The 19807-nt window shown below is 35.7% G+C and overlaps 4 protein-coding genes across 4 annotated transcripts in view; 2 read left to right on the forward strand and 2 right to left on the reverse strand.

Moving 5' to 3' along the window:
- Positions 1 to 981: 981 nt before the first annotated feature.
- LOC110461291 (selenoprotein O-like) lies at positions 982 to 3524 on the reverse strand. The gene is made up of 2 exons (XM_021514713.1): positions 2651 to 3524; positions 982 to 2137 (listed from the first exon to the last, which is right to left on the reverse strand). The coding sequence occupies exons 1-2, from the start codon at positions 3312 to 3314 to the stop codon at positions 1050 to 1052; spliced, it is 1752 nt and encodes a 583-aa protein (XP_021370388.1). The 5' UTR covers positions 3315 to 3524; the 3' UTR covers positions 982 to 1049.
- Positions 3525 to 3600: 76 nt separating this feature from the next.
- Positions 3601 to 11669, forward strand: LOC110461293 (uncharacterized bolA-like protein C8C9.11). Its single transcript, XM_021514715.1, has 4 exons — positions 3601 to 3706; positions 6510 to 6598; positions 6908 to 7002; positions 10343 to 11669. Exons 2-4 carry the CDS (start codon positions 6533 to 6535, stop codon positions 10455 to 10457), a joined length of 276 nt encoding a protein of 91 aa, XP_021370390.1. The 5' UTR covers positions 3601 to 3706; positions 6510 to 6532; the 3' UTR covers positions 10458 to 11669.
- Positions 11670 to 11720: 51 nt separating this feature from the next.
- On the reverse strand, positions 11721 to 18596 carry LOC110461292 (IQ domain-containing protein D-like). Its single transcript, XM_021514714.1, has 4 exons — positions 17404 to 18596; positions 16853 to 17086; positions 13816 to 13887; positions 11721 to 13187 (listed from the first exon to the last, which is right to left on the reverse strand). Exons 1-4 carry the CDS (start codon positions 18376 to 18378, stop codon positions 12918 to 12920), a joined length of 1551 nt encoding a protein of 516 aa, XP_021370389.1. The 5' UTR covers positions 18379 to 18596; the 3' UTR covers positions 11721 to 12917.
- A 263-nt stretch (positions 18597 to 18859) lies between these two features.
- The window catches only part of LOC110461340 (two pore calcium channel protein 1-like), a 37947-nt gene continuing 36999 nt past the window's right edge, over positions 18860 to 19807 (forward strand). The window contains exon 1 of the mRNA XM_021514781.1: positions 18860 to 18984. Within this exon, the coding sequence (XP_021370456.1) occupies positions 18873 to 18984 (112 nt within the window). The 5' untranslated portion in view covers positions 18860 to 18872. The remainder of the gene's footprint in view (positions 18985 to 19807) is intronic.

Genomic DNA, 19807 nt, shown 5'->3' on the forward strand with positions numbered 1-19807 from the left:
TAGTTCGGGTCCAAATATAGCTGTAATAAATCCTGAGATCACTGTGCTTTAAATGGGCTTGTTTAACCTTAATCACCGGGTATCTCGTAATTATAATGTTTCTTTCACTTACACAGCTCAAGAATCAATAATCAACTGTTCAATATGCTTCACTATATCTATATGATCACCTTTGTCTGGGCCCTGTACATTATTTCGGTTAAGTGTATATTACGATAGACAGGATGACCTATAAATGTATATATTACCATGGCTTTTCTTGCTTGAGACTGAAAATAAACACACAAACGAACCACGTGATCTTTGCTGCAATGCGCTTTGACATCTTGTATCCGGCGGTAGCTATATAGCTGTCAGTGACATCCTGCGAAAGGGCGTGACAATCGGACGCCAATTACACCCAAGTTTTGTAGTAGGTTAAATGAAATGCAATTAACAATAAGATGGTTGTTCCATATAAACATCAGTCCTATACAGCTGTGAAAATTATGTACAATATGAGAGTCCAGTAGCCCCGTCATATGTCATTGTAAAAGATGCGTAATTATCGGCCGCCATCAGTCCGAAAAAACTATCTCATTTTTAACATATTTGATTGGGCAGACATATCTAGATACCGACTCATTAAGTGATTAAAAATAAATAGGTTAGTTTTTGGGCTAGGACCGTCATTTAATCTATTTTAAAACAATGATATTCAAGCACAACCGACTTTCAGGACAATACTGTAGATGTGATGTAGTGTTGAGATATGCTTTACACATGTACTTTGTACTTGAATAATGATCTGCATTCTAAATTTGGTTGAAAAAGAAATGTTTTAAGAACAGTCATTACACGGAAACCAATTAATTAAAGTGTGTATTGTGTAGCTACTCGCCAATCGATTTAGACACCTGACAATTCCGTTTCTTTGATATCAAACGATATCTATGCACTCAATCCTACACAAGTAAACATACGTCTAAAATGAAGTGAACACATTTAAAATATACTATTTATTATATCGATTATAATAATTTGGAAAAAAATTGTGATGTCCGTGCTATTCATGATGAGCAGCTGACTCGGAGCGTCCTCGCCCAGTGTGGAGGAGGGGAGGCGAATCCGTCCGCTTCGGCCTCCTCTTGGATTGTGAAAGGTCTCTCCAATACTCTTAACACTTTGGCCACCTCACTGAAGTCATTCTGCTCTGCTTTAGTTATGGCCCTCTGTGCTATCCAGTTCCGGAGTACGTAGCGCGGGTTGGTCAACTTCATGATTCTCTGTCTGTTTGATTCTGATACGTTCTGACGCACAAGCATTGCCATGTACATTTTGACCCAGGCAACAAACCAATCGTGAGAGGCTAGTTTTTTCAATGCCCACACCTGGTCACCAGGTGACCTCACTGCTGTGTCAAGGTCATTGATGTTTGTCTCCGACAACTGCCGAAATGTCATAGTAAAATCAGTCTTGGTTTCCTCCATCATTTTTAGCAATATCGCAATGATCTGCTCGTCATCCTCATCTTCCTTCGATAAACCGATTTTCCTTCTGAAAAGTTTCATGAACTTTGCTTTGTAGGTGTCCACATACCCTTTGAGTATAGTTGTCATCTGTTTGGCCTGCTCCGTTGTCAGTAATGGCTCCAGAGCCAGTCTCAGCTTATCTAGGTTGTAATATCCAACATCTGGTTGTCGTTCGTAACTATATCGGCCTTCATCGTCAGAGGTGTTGGGAACAAAACCCGGGTTGTATTCCTCAAGGAACCCAAACGGTCCGTAGTCAATGGTTACCGAAAGGATGCTGAAGTTGTCCGTGTTACAGACCCCGTGTGTGAACCCAACAGCTTGCCAAGTGGCAATCATTGAGGCGGTTTGCTCCACTATCGCGCTATACAACTCCAAGTATCTGTCATTCCCGTGTTGTTTTATGTCTACAAAATACTTTTTGATGATAAAGTCAGCGAGTTGTCTCAATAAGTCGATCTCTCTGCTTCGTGCCAAGATTTCTAGAGATCCGAATCTAAACCATGACTTTGACGCACGTAACACGATGGCTGCTCTCTCAGTTTGGGGATGTCCGTCGTAGAATTGGTCACGTACGATAGGGTCATCACTGATCACCAGGGACGCAGCCCGACTCGTTGGCACACCTGTGTGATGAAAATAAAATGACAACCTCGTACGTATTCTCATTTCAGTGACTTACCCGGGGGCCCGGTAGCGTTCTCATCATAGCAATAAGTCTGCGATGTAATTCCACAAAAAACTGAATATCATGTAAACAATTCTCTGGCATGACCAATGATTCAGTCTGGTGTCGGGTCGTTTCGGTAACAAGTCGTTTCGGGACTTTTTTCGGATCGTTTCAGGACATGTCAAAAGTCGTTTCGGGATTTTTCTAAAAAAAAAATATCTTCTGTAGATACCATTGTCTTTTTTATTTAAACATATTTTAATGTCAACTAAATTTAGACAATCGATTGGATAAAGATCATTACAACTTATCATATGTACTTTAAGATATTCTACAATACAAAGACGTATATATATATATATACATACTGACTTTGTAGTACATTAGTACATTACCCTTGCTGAGGTCCAATAATCATTTTGGGATAATTTTTAGGACAATTTACATGGAATTAGATCGGTATGCTTACCTAGGTAGTGGAGAGCCTCGCTACACAGAAACTCGCGAATAGACGATCGTATTACGGCTCGCCCATCCCCACGACGGGAGTATGGAGTCAGTCCAGATCCTTTCAGTTGCAGTTCCCATCTCTCCCCCTTTTTGTTGACGTACTCTCCCAACATGACTGCCCGTCCGTCCCCAAGCTGACCCGCCCAGCTTCCAAACTGGTGACCACCATATCTATGGGTCAACGGCACAGCCCCATGCAAGTTCAAGCCGCCACTCACAAATTCTGTGAATTCTCTATTGCGAGTGACAGCTGGGTCAAGGTCCAAAATATTCACCAAGACATCGTCAGATATGGCAGCTAGAACTGGACTCGACCGTAAAGGAATCGGGGACGTGATTGAAAACACTGAGTTCCTCACTAGGCGGACATAATTATCTCTAACTGGATCGATCGGAAATTCCTCAAGAAGCAGGTTGCGTTTGTTAAATTTCCAGTCCCGAAAGGTTAAGCAAAGTTCGCCTGCATCGCACGTGTCTACATCATACTTACAATAAAAACCAGAGTATGGGCCTACACATCGTTCATTTAAACCACAGGATTTATATCCCAGACACGAGTCTGCAAAATGTACCAGCCAAATTGTAAAAAATACTTCAAAACGAAAGTAGACACGTGGAAACATCACTCACAACATGTTTACGGAAATGACGTTCACGTTAATGCGCGTTGTCGTACCAATTTTCGGACTGTAGTTTTGACTGGAAAGCTAATTATTACTTAACATCCCGTCAAAGGAAATACATTTAGAAACTTAAGTTATATTATCAGCGACAAAGAATAGTACATTACCGTTATGTTAAACTCATTAAACTTGATTGTGTAAACTAAGTTTTAAAAGGTAATGTTTCTTGGAACATTCCGGATGTTTGTTTTCCAGTTCTATATCCTATCCGGAACTGAACACGCGGTTCTAATTTCCGACATTGACGGACTGTAATGTTACATGATTTCCGCATAGGGTCAATATATAAAACGAACGTTTGGGTGAGATCGATTGTTTCAGGAACAACAGAGGTAAGATTTTTCATTAAAAAATCCATACATTTGTATATATATATATGTGTGTGTGTAACATGTAGACGGTACGCAATTGGTTTTTTAGCTTCTTTTCTGTGGTCATGACAAACGTCACCTGTTTTGACGAACTACTGTACCAAAGACTGTAAAGGGGCTTGGAACCCTCTCGGCTTTCCAAGAGTGGTCAATGTAGCGTCATTGCTATGCCTTCTCTCGTATTGTCTTTGATTGTCTACTGTAGTATTAAGTGTTTTAGAATAGGCCGAAATAACTGACTACATCAAAAAGGTGTCAGGTCGTGTTTTTTCGGGTCGTTTCGGGATATTTTTCTTTTTCTTTTGTTAATAGTTGATACCATTACCTAATTATATGTAAAATTTCAAGTTTATTGTATAAATGCAAAGAAATGTAATGCACCAATATAATTACGGATGTCTTTGACGTCATGAGTTCAGTGTGACTGCCTCTGATTCCAACACAGGAAACATAAATTATTTTTCTTTTGTCCTATTTTGGACTGTTTTGCAACAAACCGAGAACAATGATTTTTTTTTGCATAGCAATTCAATGTAATATATTTTGTAATTCACACACCTATTTTAAAAGAACCACAGTGTTTGAAATACATACTGTGAATTGAGAAATAATTAAGCCTTTTTACCAAGAACGTATGTTTAAATTATAATGTTTATTCTTCTTTTTCTTCTTCTTCTTTATATGAGGGCTCCATCAGTTTGATGATTATGCCATCGGGGGTCCTATTGTAGAGGCGTGAAGGGGTTATTTATAGTGATTAGGAGTGGGTTTTTTTTTTGTTTTTTTTTGTGCAAGGTATAGATAAAAAGTTAAAATCTGGTGTATGTACTAGTGTGTGATGAGGGCTTCAAGGGCTGTGTAGGGTAAGTGTGCCTTGAAGTCCTCTAGTGTTGTGCATTGGACTGCTGCTAAGGGGAGGAGCTTCCATTGTGTTACTGTGTGTGGGAAGAATGAGTATTTGTAGGTGTCATTTGTAGCAGATATGTGTTTGTATGCGTACAGGTGTACCTGTCTGGTGCGGGGGTCTACAGGTGTGAGTATATGTGTTGGGTTTAAAGCTACGATTCTGTGTATAATTTTGTAAAAAAGGATAATTCTAGTGTATAAGTGTCGATATATAAAAACAGGAGTATTTCTTCATTATATATATATATATATGCTTAAATAAGCTGATTGATTTCTCAATTTACTGTCAGAAATACACGCACCTGTGAAATAACGTTTCATATTAATGTGCCATTTTAATGTTGTCAACATATATATCTCAGTGGAATGAAAGAAAATGTATATTTAAAGGGACCCTGTAATGAAAAGGTTACTGTAAGGGTAAAAAGGGTAAAAATCTAGCCGGACTCTCTCCCGTTAGGTCAGTATAGTGTCATACAGATGACTAAGCTGGTGTCCCCCCTCCTCTCTGTTCATGTTTTGAGTTTTCCTGATTTTGATTGCTTCTTTGATGAAACAAATCCCATTAAATTCGCCCATGAGGAGAAAAAGAATGGATCCATACCATTCTTGGACACGCTCCTCATCCGACAAGAAAATAGCACCATCAAACTACATTAGTGTACCGCAAACCAACACAAAACGAATTTGGCTTTTAATTCACACCACTCACTACACCAAAAGCTTTGAGTCGCATGTACACTCCTTGACAGATACAACAACATCATCACAGAGCAGGATGATAGACACACTGGAGGAGCAGCACATACAAGATGTGGCTACCCTGACCGGTCACTTAAGAAAGTGCATGTAAGAATTGCTGTTAAAGAAAAGACAGCAAATGAAAAAACAAATGCAAGGCTGGGTCACAATACTCTATGTAAAAGGGACGTCTGAGGTGTTTGCCCAGATGATGAGGAAACACCATTTCAGCACCCCGATGAGACCTCTGACAACACTCGATGTGTATAAAAAATGTAAATCCCTCGTTATCTTGAAATTCCACATACACATAACCAATTTCTTAGGAACAGTAGAATTTCTTCATATGAAACAGAAGGGTTGGCTTTCCTCACCTAAATTGTTCACTTTGGTATAGCTGCTGAACAGGCGCATTACAGTATTTCCATGAAAAATGAGCAAATTTCTTATAAAACTCACATGGCTTTATGTAGATTTTTTCATAACTCTGTAGCTTAGATTTTTATAGTGTTGAAATTCCATTACCCATAGAACTGTATTATTTTTACAATGATTAACAAACAAAAAATATCTCCCCAAATCATCACTGGGAAATATGAGTGTGTCTTTTTCTAAAGGCAATGTGAGACTGAGCCAAAAGTTTCTTACAAGTAGCTCGCACAGTAGCCTGAGTTTCCTCTGGCCCTGACACCAGATAGATGTCTATCGGTCAAAATGTCAAAGTCTGGTGTCAGGGCCAGTGGAAACTCGGGCTACTTGCACAGGTGAAAATACAGCATATTGAGTTTACTGTAGACTGTCAAGGTGAGATTAATTTTCACCCTCACTCATTCTGCAGACCTTAGTGCTGGGAAGTGTGCATTTATCTCTTGATTTGGGGTCACTTTGGTCTTGCATGCACTAGGTATAATACCCTGAACATTCACTGGGATTTATAAATCCCTCGTTACTTGAAAGACTAAAACAAGGGAAGAAAGCTTTATGTTGCGTTGATTACTTCTAAATGTCATACAGTCAGTGTATTTCTATTTTTACCTCCATATATGATTTACTGTATAATAAACGCTCACCATTTAGGAGTAGCTGCACTAATACTGAATGTTTTCCCTTCAATCAGTGGCAGAGGGGAGGCAACTTAAGATGACCGCCATAACAGCTGAAGATCTGAAGACGAAGCTGACGACAGAAATTGCCGCCACACATGCAGTGAGTTTTAAAACTAAAAATTCTTCTTTTTGTATATCTTTGTGTACTAGATGTGGTAAAATACAGATAGCTTTTGATCATGAAAAAGCATGCTCAGCTAAAGAAAATCTAGTATAACAGTTAGACTACCTAATATAGTATCTAAAATTCATAATTCCTGCAATTTACACATAGGTATATATGAATCATAGGTTAACGTTACACTGTGTGCAGAATTAGACTGTATATTATATCTTATTCATTTTAGATTCGATGAAGTATTTTGTCGACAATATTTAATTTACTATAAATTTCTTTTTCCTTCTATAGGATATACAAGATATGTCTGACGGATGTGGATCCAAATTTGATGCTGTGATTGTATCCCCCCAGTTTGAAGGCAAACAGTTACTAGCTAGACATAGGTAAACTGTTTTCCATTTGATTAATTTCTAGATATGTATATAATTGTCAGAATCTGTGTAAAATAAAATACATGAATTCATATTTTTTCAGCATTATATTCAGATTAGCGAGAGTTTCCTCAGGCCCTGACACCAGACTTAGACATTTTGACTCCAGACATCTATCTGTCAAAATGTCTAAGTCTCACTGTCTGGTGTCAGGGCCAGAGGAAACTCAAGCTATATTAAGATAAAGTAAAACCTCGTTATACTGTCATCATTTGTCCAGAGACATTTCAGTGTTATAAAGGGGTTTGGCGATAAATTGAGGAATATAAGAAAATGAGAAAAAGGGACATTGAAATATGTTGGTGGCAAATGAATCAAAGGGCATTATATTGAAGTTTTACTGTACATTAATTCTGAAATTATACATGAATTGTGATACAGACATAAAGTAGAGGTGGTCACTTCTGTGTTTTTGGAAAAATCTGTAGCCTATGGGAAACGGCTGGTGTCTTAACTAATAGCATTAATATAAATAGGATGAGATCAATTGTCTTGTACATTTCATTCTGGAACTTCTGTAATTATGATTTCTTGGACCCAATTATATTAAGTGCACCTAACCCGAAGGACCAAGGAAGCTTATACTGCCTATTGTATGGAGTCAAGCTTTATGTCCGGTGTCAACTTTTTAGCCCACCATTATGTGATGGTGGGCTTTTCAAATCGCCCTGCATCCGGGAAGTACCAGAGGGATCTTTTTTCAAATTTTAGATGTAGGTTCCCCTTAATCCCTAGTTGTGCAGGGCAACTTTTGAGACTGATTGGATAAACAACATGGCCGACAGGCAGCCATCTTGGATTTTGAAAATGAAAGTTTGTTATCGCTCTTTCTCAGTAAGTAGTGGAGAGATCTTTCTCAAATCTTACATGTAGGTTCCCCTAGGTCCTTTCAGTTGTGCATATTTACTTTTGAGACTGATCAGATAAACAAAATGGCAAACAGGCAGCCATCTTGGATTTTGACAGTGAAGGTTTGTTATGGCTATTACTCAAGAAGTACTCGAGAGATCTTTCTTAATTTTTTAATGAAGGTTCCCCTTGGTATGAAGTTATGCGAATTTTCTTATGAGATTGATCAGATTAACAAATCTTTGATTTTGACAGTTAAGGATTGTTAGTGCTATTTCTCAGGAAGTACTGGAGGGTTCTTTCTCAAATATTATATGCGAGTTCCCCACTTCTTATCCTTTATTGTTCATGTTTACTTTTGAAACTGATCACATAAACAAAATGGCCGACCAACAGCCATCTTTGAATTTTGACATTGAAGGTTTGTTAGTACTATTTCTCAGGAATAACTTGAGGGATCTTTCTCAAATTTTAAATGTAGGTTCCCCTTGATCCCTCCTTGTGCATGTTATATTTTGAGGCTGATCATAAAAACAAAATGGCTAAAGGAAGAACTAAACAGATCTTTCTCATATTGCACTGATCAATTCTATTTCTTTCACATTAAGCACTGTACTAGTAAATATGTAAAATGACAAACTCACTTTGACGGTTGTCTTTTATACACAGCAGTATTAATTTTAGATCAAAAGTTAGAATATATTCTTTCCTTGTGGCCTCTTTCTTTGCTTAGGAGGCTACCTCGTCAGTACGCGTTTGTTTTTGTAGTATTGTATATAGTTAGCTTATAGTGTTGAGTGAGTAGCCCCTGATACGCCCAATGTGGTTGACCTTGACGTCAAACCTTTAATGCGCCATACCTTTATCTGTTTGTTAAAAGAAACACTGACTCGTATAGGTGTGGATCATCGATCTTTTAATGGTCATTCTTTCCGGGTTGGTGCTGCCACCTCCACAGCGGCTGCTGGCGTTGAGGATCATGTCATTCAAACCTTGGGTGGATGGCCCTCCAACTGCTATATATATACGTTATATTCGTACTGATCCTACCGTTATTTCAAATGCACAAAAAAATATGACCTTGTCCAACTGAAATCTATTAATGTTTTACTTTGTGCTTGTTAACTTGTTCTTTATACCTCAATCTTCAATTTTAGTTATTATTGCCTAGTTTATATTAAGTATTGGGGGCTCTCACTCACTAGTAATTTCCAATTCCTCGTTTCGTTCCATTTGGGTTTTAATTCCTGGGGAATTTTCCCCCCAATACTTTTCTGTAATATTATTTACTTACCTGTTGATTATTTTACTGCTTTTGCTTTAATTTTTCGGTCTATTCTTAATACTACTAGGCTCTTGAATCGCTCAGGATTTTCGTCTTGCCAACTCTTAAATCGCTTAAGTCTGGTGGTCAGTTTGCCTCTCTTGAATTGCTCAAGGCAAGAGCTCTCTGCTTTTAAATCGCTTAAAAGTTTTCTTTACTACTTATTAGTATCTTATATGCAGCTTTTGAATCGCTCAAGGGTTTGCTCTAGATATCTACATGTATACTGTCTTGAATCGCTCAAGAATGTTCACTAGATATTTACATTTGGCCTGTCTTGACCTCTCTTGAATCGCTCAAGAGTTGTCTGGCCTACTTTAAATATACCTTGTATTGCTGAGAATATATTTTTTCCTTGTGGCCTCTTTCTTTGCTTAGGAGGCTTCCTTGTCAGTACACGTTTGTTTTTGTAGTATTGTATATAGTTAGCTTATAGTGTTGAGTGAGTAGCCCCTGATACGCCAAAGTATAAGTTTGTATTTTCTTTTTATCTTGCTATCTGCCTCATTTAAATATCTCGAATTGTAATTAACAGGTAAACGGTTGTTTCATCGTTTTTGTTGTGTATTAAATGTAATTTCATGGAACTATTTCACTATTGACTAAATTTGTTAGAACACATATAATCTATTGACTTTGTCCTTTCTATTGCAGTGGTGTCATGAGTTCATTCCTTCTATTTAGATAATTCTTATTCCAGATTGGTAGTACATGTACACGCATCATATGACCTATATAGTTTCTACATGTATCACATTGTGTTAATTTTCACACATGTATCGGGTATAACATGAAATTATAAAAAAAAAAAAAAATCCCATTTGTACTCGCTGCTTGATTATGAAAATGCAGACAAATCTTACACTTGTAACACCTTTACAAACATTGTTAACCCAACAATGACGTTACTGTTATGTTTTACTATGTAGATGTCACTATGAACAGTTGTGCTTTTTCTCCACCACCATAACCTGGCGTGCCTTATAAATAGGTTAAAGATACACTGGCGGGGTGAACATTTACCAGTGTACAGTAACAGTTTGATGCTGTTTGTCGCTAGGCTCGGCACCACTTTTTGTACTTCAGTTACATATATATGTTTTGAATTTTTAATTCCAGATTAGTGAACAACACCTTGGCAGATGAGATGAAGGTGATTCATGCTTTTACTATGAAGACCTATACACCAGAGCAGTGGGAGAAAATTAAATCGTCCAGTGAACCAAATCAGTAGATCTTAAACCAATCTGGAAATCCAAGCTCCTGTGCAGATTGTCTGGAAATCATAGCTCCTGTGCAGATTATCTTAACTCCATTGACTGGAGTTGATATCGGAGCGTGGTAAAGACGACAGAAAATGTTGCTTTTCTCCGAGTGATAAAGCTGCATTGTTTGGTTATATTCCAGAAAGGTCAGACAGAAAAAGCAAGAAAAGTTTTTTCTCTAGACTGTCATGCTAACGGTATCAGATGAATTGACAATGTGTATTTATATAGCTATATAGTGTATATTTATGCAATGTGCTCCAGGTTGATAATAAAGTAATAGTTCTATAAAACTTTTGTTTCACATGCAAGAATTTAAAGAAAGATTTGAATTCCTGGACAAAAAAACACATTGGTAGTAGTCGGAGCTTTCAGTTGACCCATGACATTTTGTAATTTCCTCAGAATTTGATCAAAAATGCATTTCTTTTGAAATTGGAAGGGTCAAAACACATGTCAAATCGCCTTGTCCAATCAAAATCATGAGTTAAAGCTCAGCGTTGGGACTCGAAACATACTCGGAATTTTACAATTTTCTCACATTTTTCAGTTGTATAGGTAAACACAAATTGCTCACAGTCGCAGCTTTACAAATTGAAGAGGCGGCCTTGAAACACTAATACACGTTTAATACATACAATTAATACGTGCAATATTTTTGTATAAAGAAAAACTTGATATTACATTTTTCCAAACTGATAAATCTTTTAAAAGCTGTTGAACATACTCTTATGGGTCTACTGAAAGTTCTGGCCATAAAATGATCTAAAGTCTAAAATTGTCTCAAAGTTTCGACTTAACCAATCACAAATAACATGATGAAAAGTGACATCATACATGATTGACTAGGCAATAACGTAAGTCCCAAGTCTGTTTCTTGATCCTGTGACTGGGATAGTGTGGTTTTAAGTTGAAGCAAAAATGGCTATCATCTGTGTCTTCATTTGGTGAAAGATGCGTGTAATGCTAAAATATCAAGGGTACTAGTATGTTGTAACTTTGTAAGTAAAATTGTAAATTGATTATTTGAAGATAGGTATAAACTACCTGTCTACAAATTCCCTCACTATTTATTGTATTTTTTTTCTTAAATCTGTAATATTTCTTGGTACAATCTACAGATGTAGAGAAATAGCAATCATACAACTTGTCTCGTTTGTAATAAAGATTTTTTCTAACCTTTGTCTTTTGCATTTTGAGTTTATGAAATAACAACCATTCAAAAACTGAAACAAAATGTCAAGTTTATTGAGAGCACTCATTTTGGACGGATTGACATAAAATACGTTTGAAGGATAACTTCATAATTCTTGGTACTCTAGTTGAATCTAAATCTTACTGTATTTAGTTTAACATAGCAGAAATAGTATGTGAACAAAACAATTGCGGAAATTCATCGTATATTTCAAGGCAACAGAAGATGATAATTATCTGACACATACATGTATTATCATACAATAATAAAGACATTTCATGATCACATTTATGCTTTCAAGACATAATATAACCTAAGTCTACACACATATATATACATATATATCTCTAGTAAATATTTACAAGAAAATTAACAAATAAAATTATCACAGTCAGTAATATTAACAAGGACAACCGTAACAGGTTTTACTTACTATTCAATTATTTTCCTACTTAATAAGACGCGACACTGTTCTACCGTACATGGATCTTGTTTTAATACACTACCAGTAAAGTCTGACATGTATATAAACAGAACGATCTCATGATCCTTGGTTTTGGAAATCATGTCGGTTTATAATACAAACACATCTTATAAAGGAAGAGCACAAAATTCAAGAAATAGTATTCCTTAGCTTACTTAACAAAAAATACAAGCATTCAAGTTTCCAAATGTATAAAAACTTCAGTTCTAGTGCAAATTTGTATGGAATTGTTGACAATACAATAAAAAATTCAGAGGTGTGCAATTTAAGACACTTGTCTACCACGTAGTTGATTTTATGTCGGAACCAGTGACTTTCAAATGTTCTCTCTTAAAATATATTGGAATACTTGAAATTTAAAAACTTGTCTGCAGGCTTCTACTTGAAATTTGAAACTGCACACCTCTGAAAATTTGGCAGAACATTAAGAACAACCTGCATAACAAAAGAGTCACTGGATACACTTGAATATGGTGACAGAAATAAACACTGTTTACCATGTAGCTAGTTATCAGTACTCTACCTTTGGGACATGCATTTGATGTATTATTTGAAAGTGACTGTTTTATGAATATTAACCAAGTGAACATTTTTTCAATTTATGAAACTTTAAGCTTGAGAGACAAAAGTGTTTTAATTGTTATACTATCAAAAAATCAAAATCAGCTAGTTGTAATATACATTTCAGCTTTTTAAATTTCACTTTTATCATTAAATTAAATCATCAAATCTGATTTTATCACAATGTGCCTATTTCTTCTTCTTTCCACCACCACCCTTCTTCTTGCGACCTTTGAGTGCCTTCCTGACCTTGAACGACCTCCAGAAGGCTTGAATGGTGGTTGCAGACTTCACCATATTGGCCATGTCACGCTCAGCAGCCTCGCGTTTCTCTCGGGCAACGCGTCGCTCCTCCATGATCTGTTGATATTCATCCTCCAGAGTCTTGAAGCGCTCTTCCAGTTCATGTAGTTGTTTCTTTTCCTTGGTGTACTCAGCATCGATCTCTTCATACTCATCCTGAAAATTAAGTCACACATATTTAATACTACTGTTCTGTACTAACTGCCTTCAATTAGAGGCTTGAGAATTAAAAATCCCATACCGAGGAATATGTTACCCCAAGGCTGGAATCGGACAACGTATACATGTGTATTAGAACATATGATAAAACGATAATGGGGTTATGTGATTATTGGAATCAAAGGAATAGTATCAGGCCACATTCGTTTATCGCAATCCAAACAGTGAAACGGACTGGACCAGAGTTTAACATTTGCAGGTCCGCCAGGATTTATACCTGAAAATGTATCATTCAAAAACAGACAAACCAGTTGAACTGTTTACGCAAAAGGGGCCAGTAAGAAACAACCACATATCATGAAGTTAGGGGATGGGCAATTATTGGAGACATTATTTGGGTCTGTTATATTTTATGTCAGCATAGGTCATGTTGTACCATTTCTAGGTATATATATTTATAGACGTAACCCACATGCAGATCTTGAAAAAATCTACCAACTCATAGTAGATATTGAAAATTCTCCCCATCAACAACATGAAATATACTAGTAGTCCTAGGTGGGCGACGGGCTCGGAGGAAATATACACCCCTGGTCAGTCTTTAATCCACAATGGATTCTCTTACCTGTCTCTCGGTCATATCAGCATCAAACTTTTGTATCAAGTTCTCCACCTGGGACTCCACCCTGAACTTTTTCTGTAAAGTCACTCACATGGTTAGAACATTAAAAAATCAACTGAGAATCAGCATTACACTGGCAACTGTACGATAATACATTAATTGAAGCAGTGTACTCTTATATGAAGCCCACACTGTAATTCAGTTTTACAGCAGAACTTCCAAGTGTTTCATGATTATATTACTTGATAAACATTCTGTTCAGTATTCTAAAAATCTTTCATTGATGTTTTTGTTACTGTTTTGTTATTTAATTCAGTAAGACTGTTTCACAATCTTAGAAATTCATCTAAATCATACTTAGAAAAAATATCTTGAAGTTCCCTTTAAAAACAAGTTGAAATTGAGTATATGCATACTTCCAGTCAAATATATGACAACAAAGAAGTGGAAACTATTGAAATACTAAAACAGATAGAACTACAGGTGTACAAGTGTTGTAATAAAAGAAATTAGCATGCAAGAGAAGAGCCAGATTCCACATGCAGAGGACAGAACCAAAGGGACAAGCAGTGAGCAAGACTGCTGTACATAGATACTAGTGCAGGGCTAGGTACAGTGACAGGTAGAGGGCGTGGCACTGGGGGTTGAGAGCTCCATTTGGACACTACTTGCGTTATCACAACCATCTTTTAATTTAGGTACCTGAAATTGGCTGACAAGGACTTTGTATATAAACCAGGACAAACAAAATAGTTTATGGTTTTACTACATATTTTTTTATCCTTGCATTTGTTGTGTGCTTTATTTTAAACAAGCGATGTTTTCAAAATGTTCCTTTATTACCCAATCAGCAACTTTAACTCTTCTATTTAAAAAATAAATAAATTAGAACACATTTGAACCCTCATCTGACTTTGACATGTTTTTAAAATATTTCACATTTTTCATAGGAGAAAATCTGTTTTTAAAAATCGAATACATTGTAATACTATAATTTTGTTGATTTAAAAAAAAATAGTAATCATAAAAGTGATGAATAATATCTGTAATGAAATGGAAACGAATTAAAATGAACTGCTGAACCCCTTAGATTGCCTATTTTTTTGCAATAAAATGTTGCAATAATCGCTACTTATTTCATTTTGTTTTGATCAAATCATTGTCAGAATGATAAGACCAAAAGTGAAAATAATATATTTTCTGTGAAAGTCATTTGAAAATGTACCTGCAACTAAATCTTTAGTCCATAGGTTGATTTTGACAGTACTTTCCATCTAATATTGAAATAAAACCTGTATTTCTGAAATTTTATGAACCAAATATTTGTTCATCAGTGTCGCTTCCTTGAATTAAGTCTATACATATAGACTAATAAGGAACGAGTACTAAAATGTGTGCTTTTATATTATAAATTAGATATTTCAGGAAATTAATTTTACAAAATTTACCGAAACACACAAATATTTGGTGTACCAGAATATCTTGAAGGAAATTTAAAGACATGAAAATAACTTAATCTCTTCAAATTTCTCTAAAATTAACAATTAACGACTATTTCAACCATTCTTTTAGCTTACCTAATGGATGAGTCAGTCTACTGACAGAGTATTGAGATGAAGATTTAAATATTCAATTTCTACAAAAGTGCATTTCTTACAATATTTAATGGGGAAAATTATTAGTATTCATTGTAAGATACTTTCATTCTAAATATGAAATATGATTTTAATGTAAATTATCTGTCAATAATTTTTAAAATCAAATAATAAATTAACATAATGAAATTTCTCATTACAGATTTAAAAGTCTCAAGAACAGTTTTTGAAAATTAAATCAAATACTGGTTACAAGCAGTTGGTTTTATTTGATATAATAAACAAACTTTATTTTTTCAAATATCTTGTTTACAAAATCTGATGTACATGTAAAACTACAGCTTCCTTGAAGATATTGCTAAGGCAATTCAGAAATGTAAAGATTAAAATGAATGTAGAAAATGAAGCCCATTCATAGTGCTGAAAAAATTAACAATTTATCAAAGCCTGTGGGATGAAAATGCGATGATTTTTAAAAGATTTTTGTTTTGAAAGACTGAAAAATATACTAAACATTGTCAAATACATTTACAGGGAATCATTTTTTTTTTACACTTTTCAATCATTTCCTATTTTTCAATTTCACTTTTGCTACTATCTAATAAGCATGCAGTGTTAAAAAGCCTTTTTTTTTAGATTTAACTTAACAGGGAAATACTGTTTGTTTTAAAATACATGATACACTATAGAAAAAGTGCTAGTGACTTTTAATAACAGATCTAAAACAGAAAATGGTGCTACAAATACTATACAGTGACAGTATCAGCATGAAGTTTTCTATTTAAAATTAAGTATCATAAACACTTAGGTATCAATGTAATATGTGGACGGAGGAACAAAATATTAACATGTATAGAATGTCTAGAACGTCCATCCATGTTTATTTCCGTCATCAATTTAGTTGAGCATGCAATTAAGCCAGTTTGATAATAGATATAATTCACAATTTTAATTCACCTTAAAACACTTTATGGATTTTAATTTTTATGATGCTGATATCTAAACAGAAAAAAAGGTATATAGAAAGAAAATGGGAAAGAAAAGAAAGTTGTGAAAGTGAAAGGAATGTTGGGGTGAGGGAAGAAAGGACCAGCCCAGTGCCACTACAGTACAGGTAAGACCTGAAAAACATATTGTGTGTTTCTGGTTTCTTTACCATCACCATTTTATTTTTATTAATTTATTTTAAATAATTTATGATTTTTCACAACCTACCTTAAAGATCCTGTGTCAAATTTAGTCAAGCATTTTGTTCTAGTCAAAGTATTTGTTCTTTATGACCTTATAAATATATAAAATATGAAAATATAGTAAAAATATTCCTCTACCTATGAGCTGAAATTTTTTTGAAGGCTAAAACTAGAAACACACAATATTTGTTTAGGTCAAACTATGTGCTACTACATATCTAGCCATGCCTAGTACACAATGTACAGAATACACACTCTTCTCAAATCCTGTTCGCTTTCTCTGTGCTCTGTTATCAAATTCTGATTCTGGGTCTTCAGTTGCTGCAGCTCCTGAAGTAACCGCTGTTTCTTTCCATCACTTGTCTTGATGTCAGCAGCTTCCTGTTTCTCGGCTTCAGTTTGGACTCGCTTCATGTTTTCTTCAGAAAATTTCTCAATTTGGCGGAGATCGGCCTGGATTCTTCTAATGACGTCGTTTTTCTTTTTAATCTGTATCATTTCAAACATACACATAAATTAAGTTCAAACAGTTAAAAGTTCTTACAGCAAATGATGTCATTTTGTCAGTAGAAAAATTTACAAAGCATTACAATTACAACCATGATTTTAAGCAATTACATCAATAATTTTGACAAAATAATTATCATTAGACCAATACAAACATACATGTATAAACTAGAATACATTTGTAACACAGAACATTTTATTATATATAGATCAGCTTTGAGTTGGTCTTAAAATGCCAACATGCAAAAGGAGTTGCTAATGATTCCAATTTTGTGAATTTCGGTTCATTGAGGACCTACCTCTTCGTCTTTATCTGCCATAGCTGCTCTCAATTCCTCTTCAAGTTTTTCAATGATAGCAGCATTATTCCTCTCCCTCAAGGAAATTTCTTGGATGTAATCCATTCGTTCGCTCTCTTCTTCTGGAGTTGTAAGTAATTTGTTCAGAAGTATCTCCCTAAGTTCATTTAAGTACTGAATCAGCATCTGATTGCTGGTAGGAATCTGAGAGTGTGCCTGGTTCATAATGGTCTTCATCGCTGCAGTATTGAGTTGAAAACATCGTATGATATTTTTGCATGAGGTACTCAGTTGTTGAGCAACCAAATTCAAATTCCTCATGGTTCGGTCGATTGTGCTGTTAAAGCTGGCTGCACTAATATTTGATACATCGCTTTGTCGAGAGATGGACTGACGATCACTTTGTGCGTCATCTTCGTCAAACACATCCATGCCCTTGTCGCCTTGCATCTCGCTCTCCTCTGTTGGCATCGTCGGAGCTGTAGTATCATCCCCACCACTATATTGACTTTCAGCCCTTCCTTCACTAGCAAAAGAACCCCCTGTACTGGGACGTGAGATAGCTTTCTGGCGCTGTTTGCGGTTCCGTCTTATTTGTATATCAAGCTGCTGTTTAATTTCTTGGTAACTTTCCTGGATTACTTGGTGATTTTCCAGATGACCTGCTAGTTCGGAGCCCAAACTAATACGAAATCTGTCGATGTTAATCAACAGATATGGTAGGATACTGACCATTTCAATCCTGCGGATGGTGTCCTCAAATACTGACATTACTCTCTGTGCTTCTATGGTGGCAATCTTTTTCCTGGCCGGTTCTAAAGCCCTTGATGGATCTAGTCTAAGTCTATTCCTCATTTTGCTGGGACCTCCTGCTCCAGGGACTCCCTTTGGTGGGTGTGGCATCTGCAATTTTATTTGGATAGTTGGCTCCACTGGAAGTGTTTCCACCATACTTTGGATACCCGCAGCCGCCATTTTCTTTGATAAATCGGATTTATATAGGAGTTAAGAATATCAGTACTGATAAGATAATAACCAGACTTGTTCTCTAAAAAATAATTTGACAATGCTTTACCGTAATGTCGACACCAGTTCCATTATTACAAAACACAAATGACGATAACATCCAATCAATGCTTCTTTCGGCATCCGATGTTTTCGTTTACGCCATTCTTGACCAAATCACTGATCTATTGTTTAGTTCTACTACACTAGCAACAAGTAGTTCAATATTTTTCGTCGTTATTTATAACCATCATACAATCTGTTTTTTTAACAGAAGAAAATGGACCTATTTAAAATGGTAATTAATATATTTATTATCTTAATCATCTAAAATGACCAGTTATCTCCGAAAATTGACGCGTAGTAATATAGCTGTAGTTATGGAAGGAATCTCGATATGACCTGACCTATATTTTGAGTTCAAGTAATACTATCGATATACCTCTAGGTTGATCTTATTTAGTATGAAAATACGGAAGTGTATCCGAATTGATGGGGTGGAAAGCAATATGGCGGGTACTTCGGAGGATCAACTTTTAAATCTAGGGATAGAAGACAGCGAAAACAGAGACGAAGGTTGGTGTTTGTTTAGAATTATATCAATATGATGTGAATGATGGGATCAAGAATATCATTTCTGTAATCGATTGCTCTGTCATTGTCTCATGCTCATAAAAATATGTTCACCAGACGGGTGTTTACGTTTAGACTGCATGCCTAGCTAACAGGTGATGGGCGCGTCTAATTACCCAATACTACCCAATACCACCCAATACTACCCCATACGATCCAGTTATGAACCAAATACTTCTTTATTACTGTGAAATATCACCTTTGTAGACGTTATTTACTTCCATCTGCCATATTTTATCGGGAAATATGCGATTTGGTGCCGAAAACATCACCGATTTGCCGTGACTATGACCCAATACTACCCAATACTACCCCATACTACCCCATACGCACCAGTTATGAACCAAATACTTCTTTATTACTGTGAAATGTCACAGTTATTTACTTCTATATGTCACATTCTATCTGGAAATATGCGATTTGATGAAGAAAACATCACCGAAATGCCGTGACTAGGGGTTCGACGATTTACAGGAACGGACAGAAATCTATTAATTTTTATAAAGGCCTATACATTAATGAATATATATATTAGATCAGAGGCGTATATAACACAGTTATGGCTTGATACGTCTCTGATTAGATACATTAAAGTATCATTATCGGGTATAAGATATATTTGATAAAATGATTGCAATTACATGATCGCCATTCGGGGCAGAATCGGACTAAATTATATATATATTTATATTTATATTATTATATCTTTTTTATCGGGTACAAGATACGTCATTTGATAAAAGGATTGCAAAGAATTTAAAAAAAA

The sequence above is a fragment of the Mizuhopecten yessoensis genome, unplaced genomic scaffold (genome assembly GCF_002113885.1).
Source record: "Mizuhopecten yessoensis strain PY_sf001 unplaced genomic scaffold, ASM211388v2 scaffold10603, whole genome shotgun sequence".
Taxonomy (NCBI): domain Eukaryota; kingdom Metazoa; phylum Mollusca; class Bivalvia; order Pectinida; family Pectinidae; genus Mizuhopecten; species Mizuhopecten yessoensis.

Bases quoted from the DNA above. Each gene is read 5' to 3' on its own strand.
- LOC110461291 (XM_021514713.1), bottom strand. From the start codon at position 3,314: ATGTTTCCACGTGTCTACTTTCGTTTTGAAGTATTTTTTACAATTTGG. The intron at 2,138-2,650 runs GTAAGCATACCG...TTCATCACACAG, and splicing joins CGAGGCTCTCCACTACCTAG to GTGTGCCAACGAGTCGGGCT.
- LOC110461293 (XM_021514715.1), top strand. From the start codon at position 6,533: ATGACCGCCATAACAGCTGAAGATCTGAAGACGAAGCTGACGACAGAA. The intron at 6,599-6,907 runs GTGAGTTTTAAA...TTCCTTCTATAG, and splicing joins AAATTGCCGCCACACATGCA to GATATACAAGATATGTCTGA. The intron at 7,003-10,342 runs GTAAACTGTTTT...TTTTAATTCCAG, and splicing joins CAGTTACTAGCTAGACATAG to ATTAGTGAACAACACCTTGG.
- LOC110461292 (XM_021514714.1), bottom strand. From the start codon at position 18,378: ATGGCGGCTGCGGGTATCCAAAGTATGGTGGAAACACTTCCAGTGGAG. The intron at 17,087-17,403 runs GTAGGTCCTCAA...GAAATGATACAG, and splicing joins TGGCAGATAAAGACGAAGAG to ATTAAAAAGAAAAACGACGT. The intron at 13,888-16,852 runs GTGTGTATTCTG...GTGACTTTACAG, and splicing joins GCGAACAGGATTTGAGAAGA to AAAAAGTTCAGGGTGGAGTC.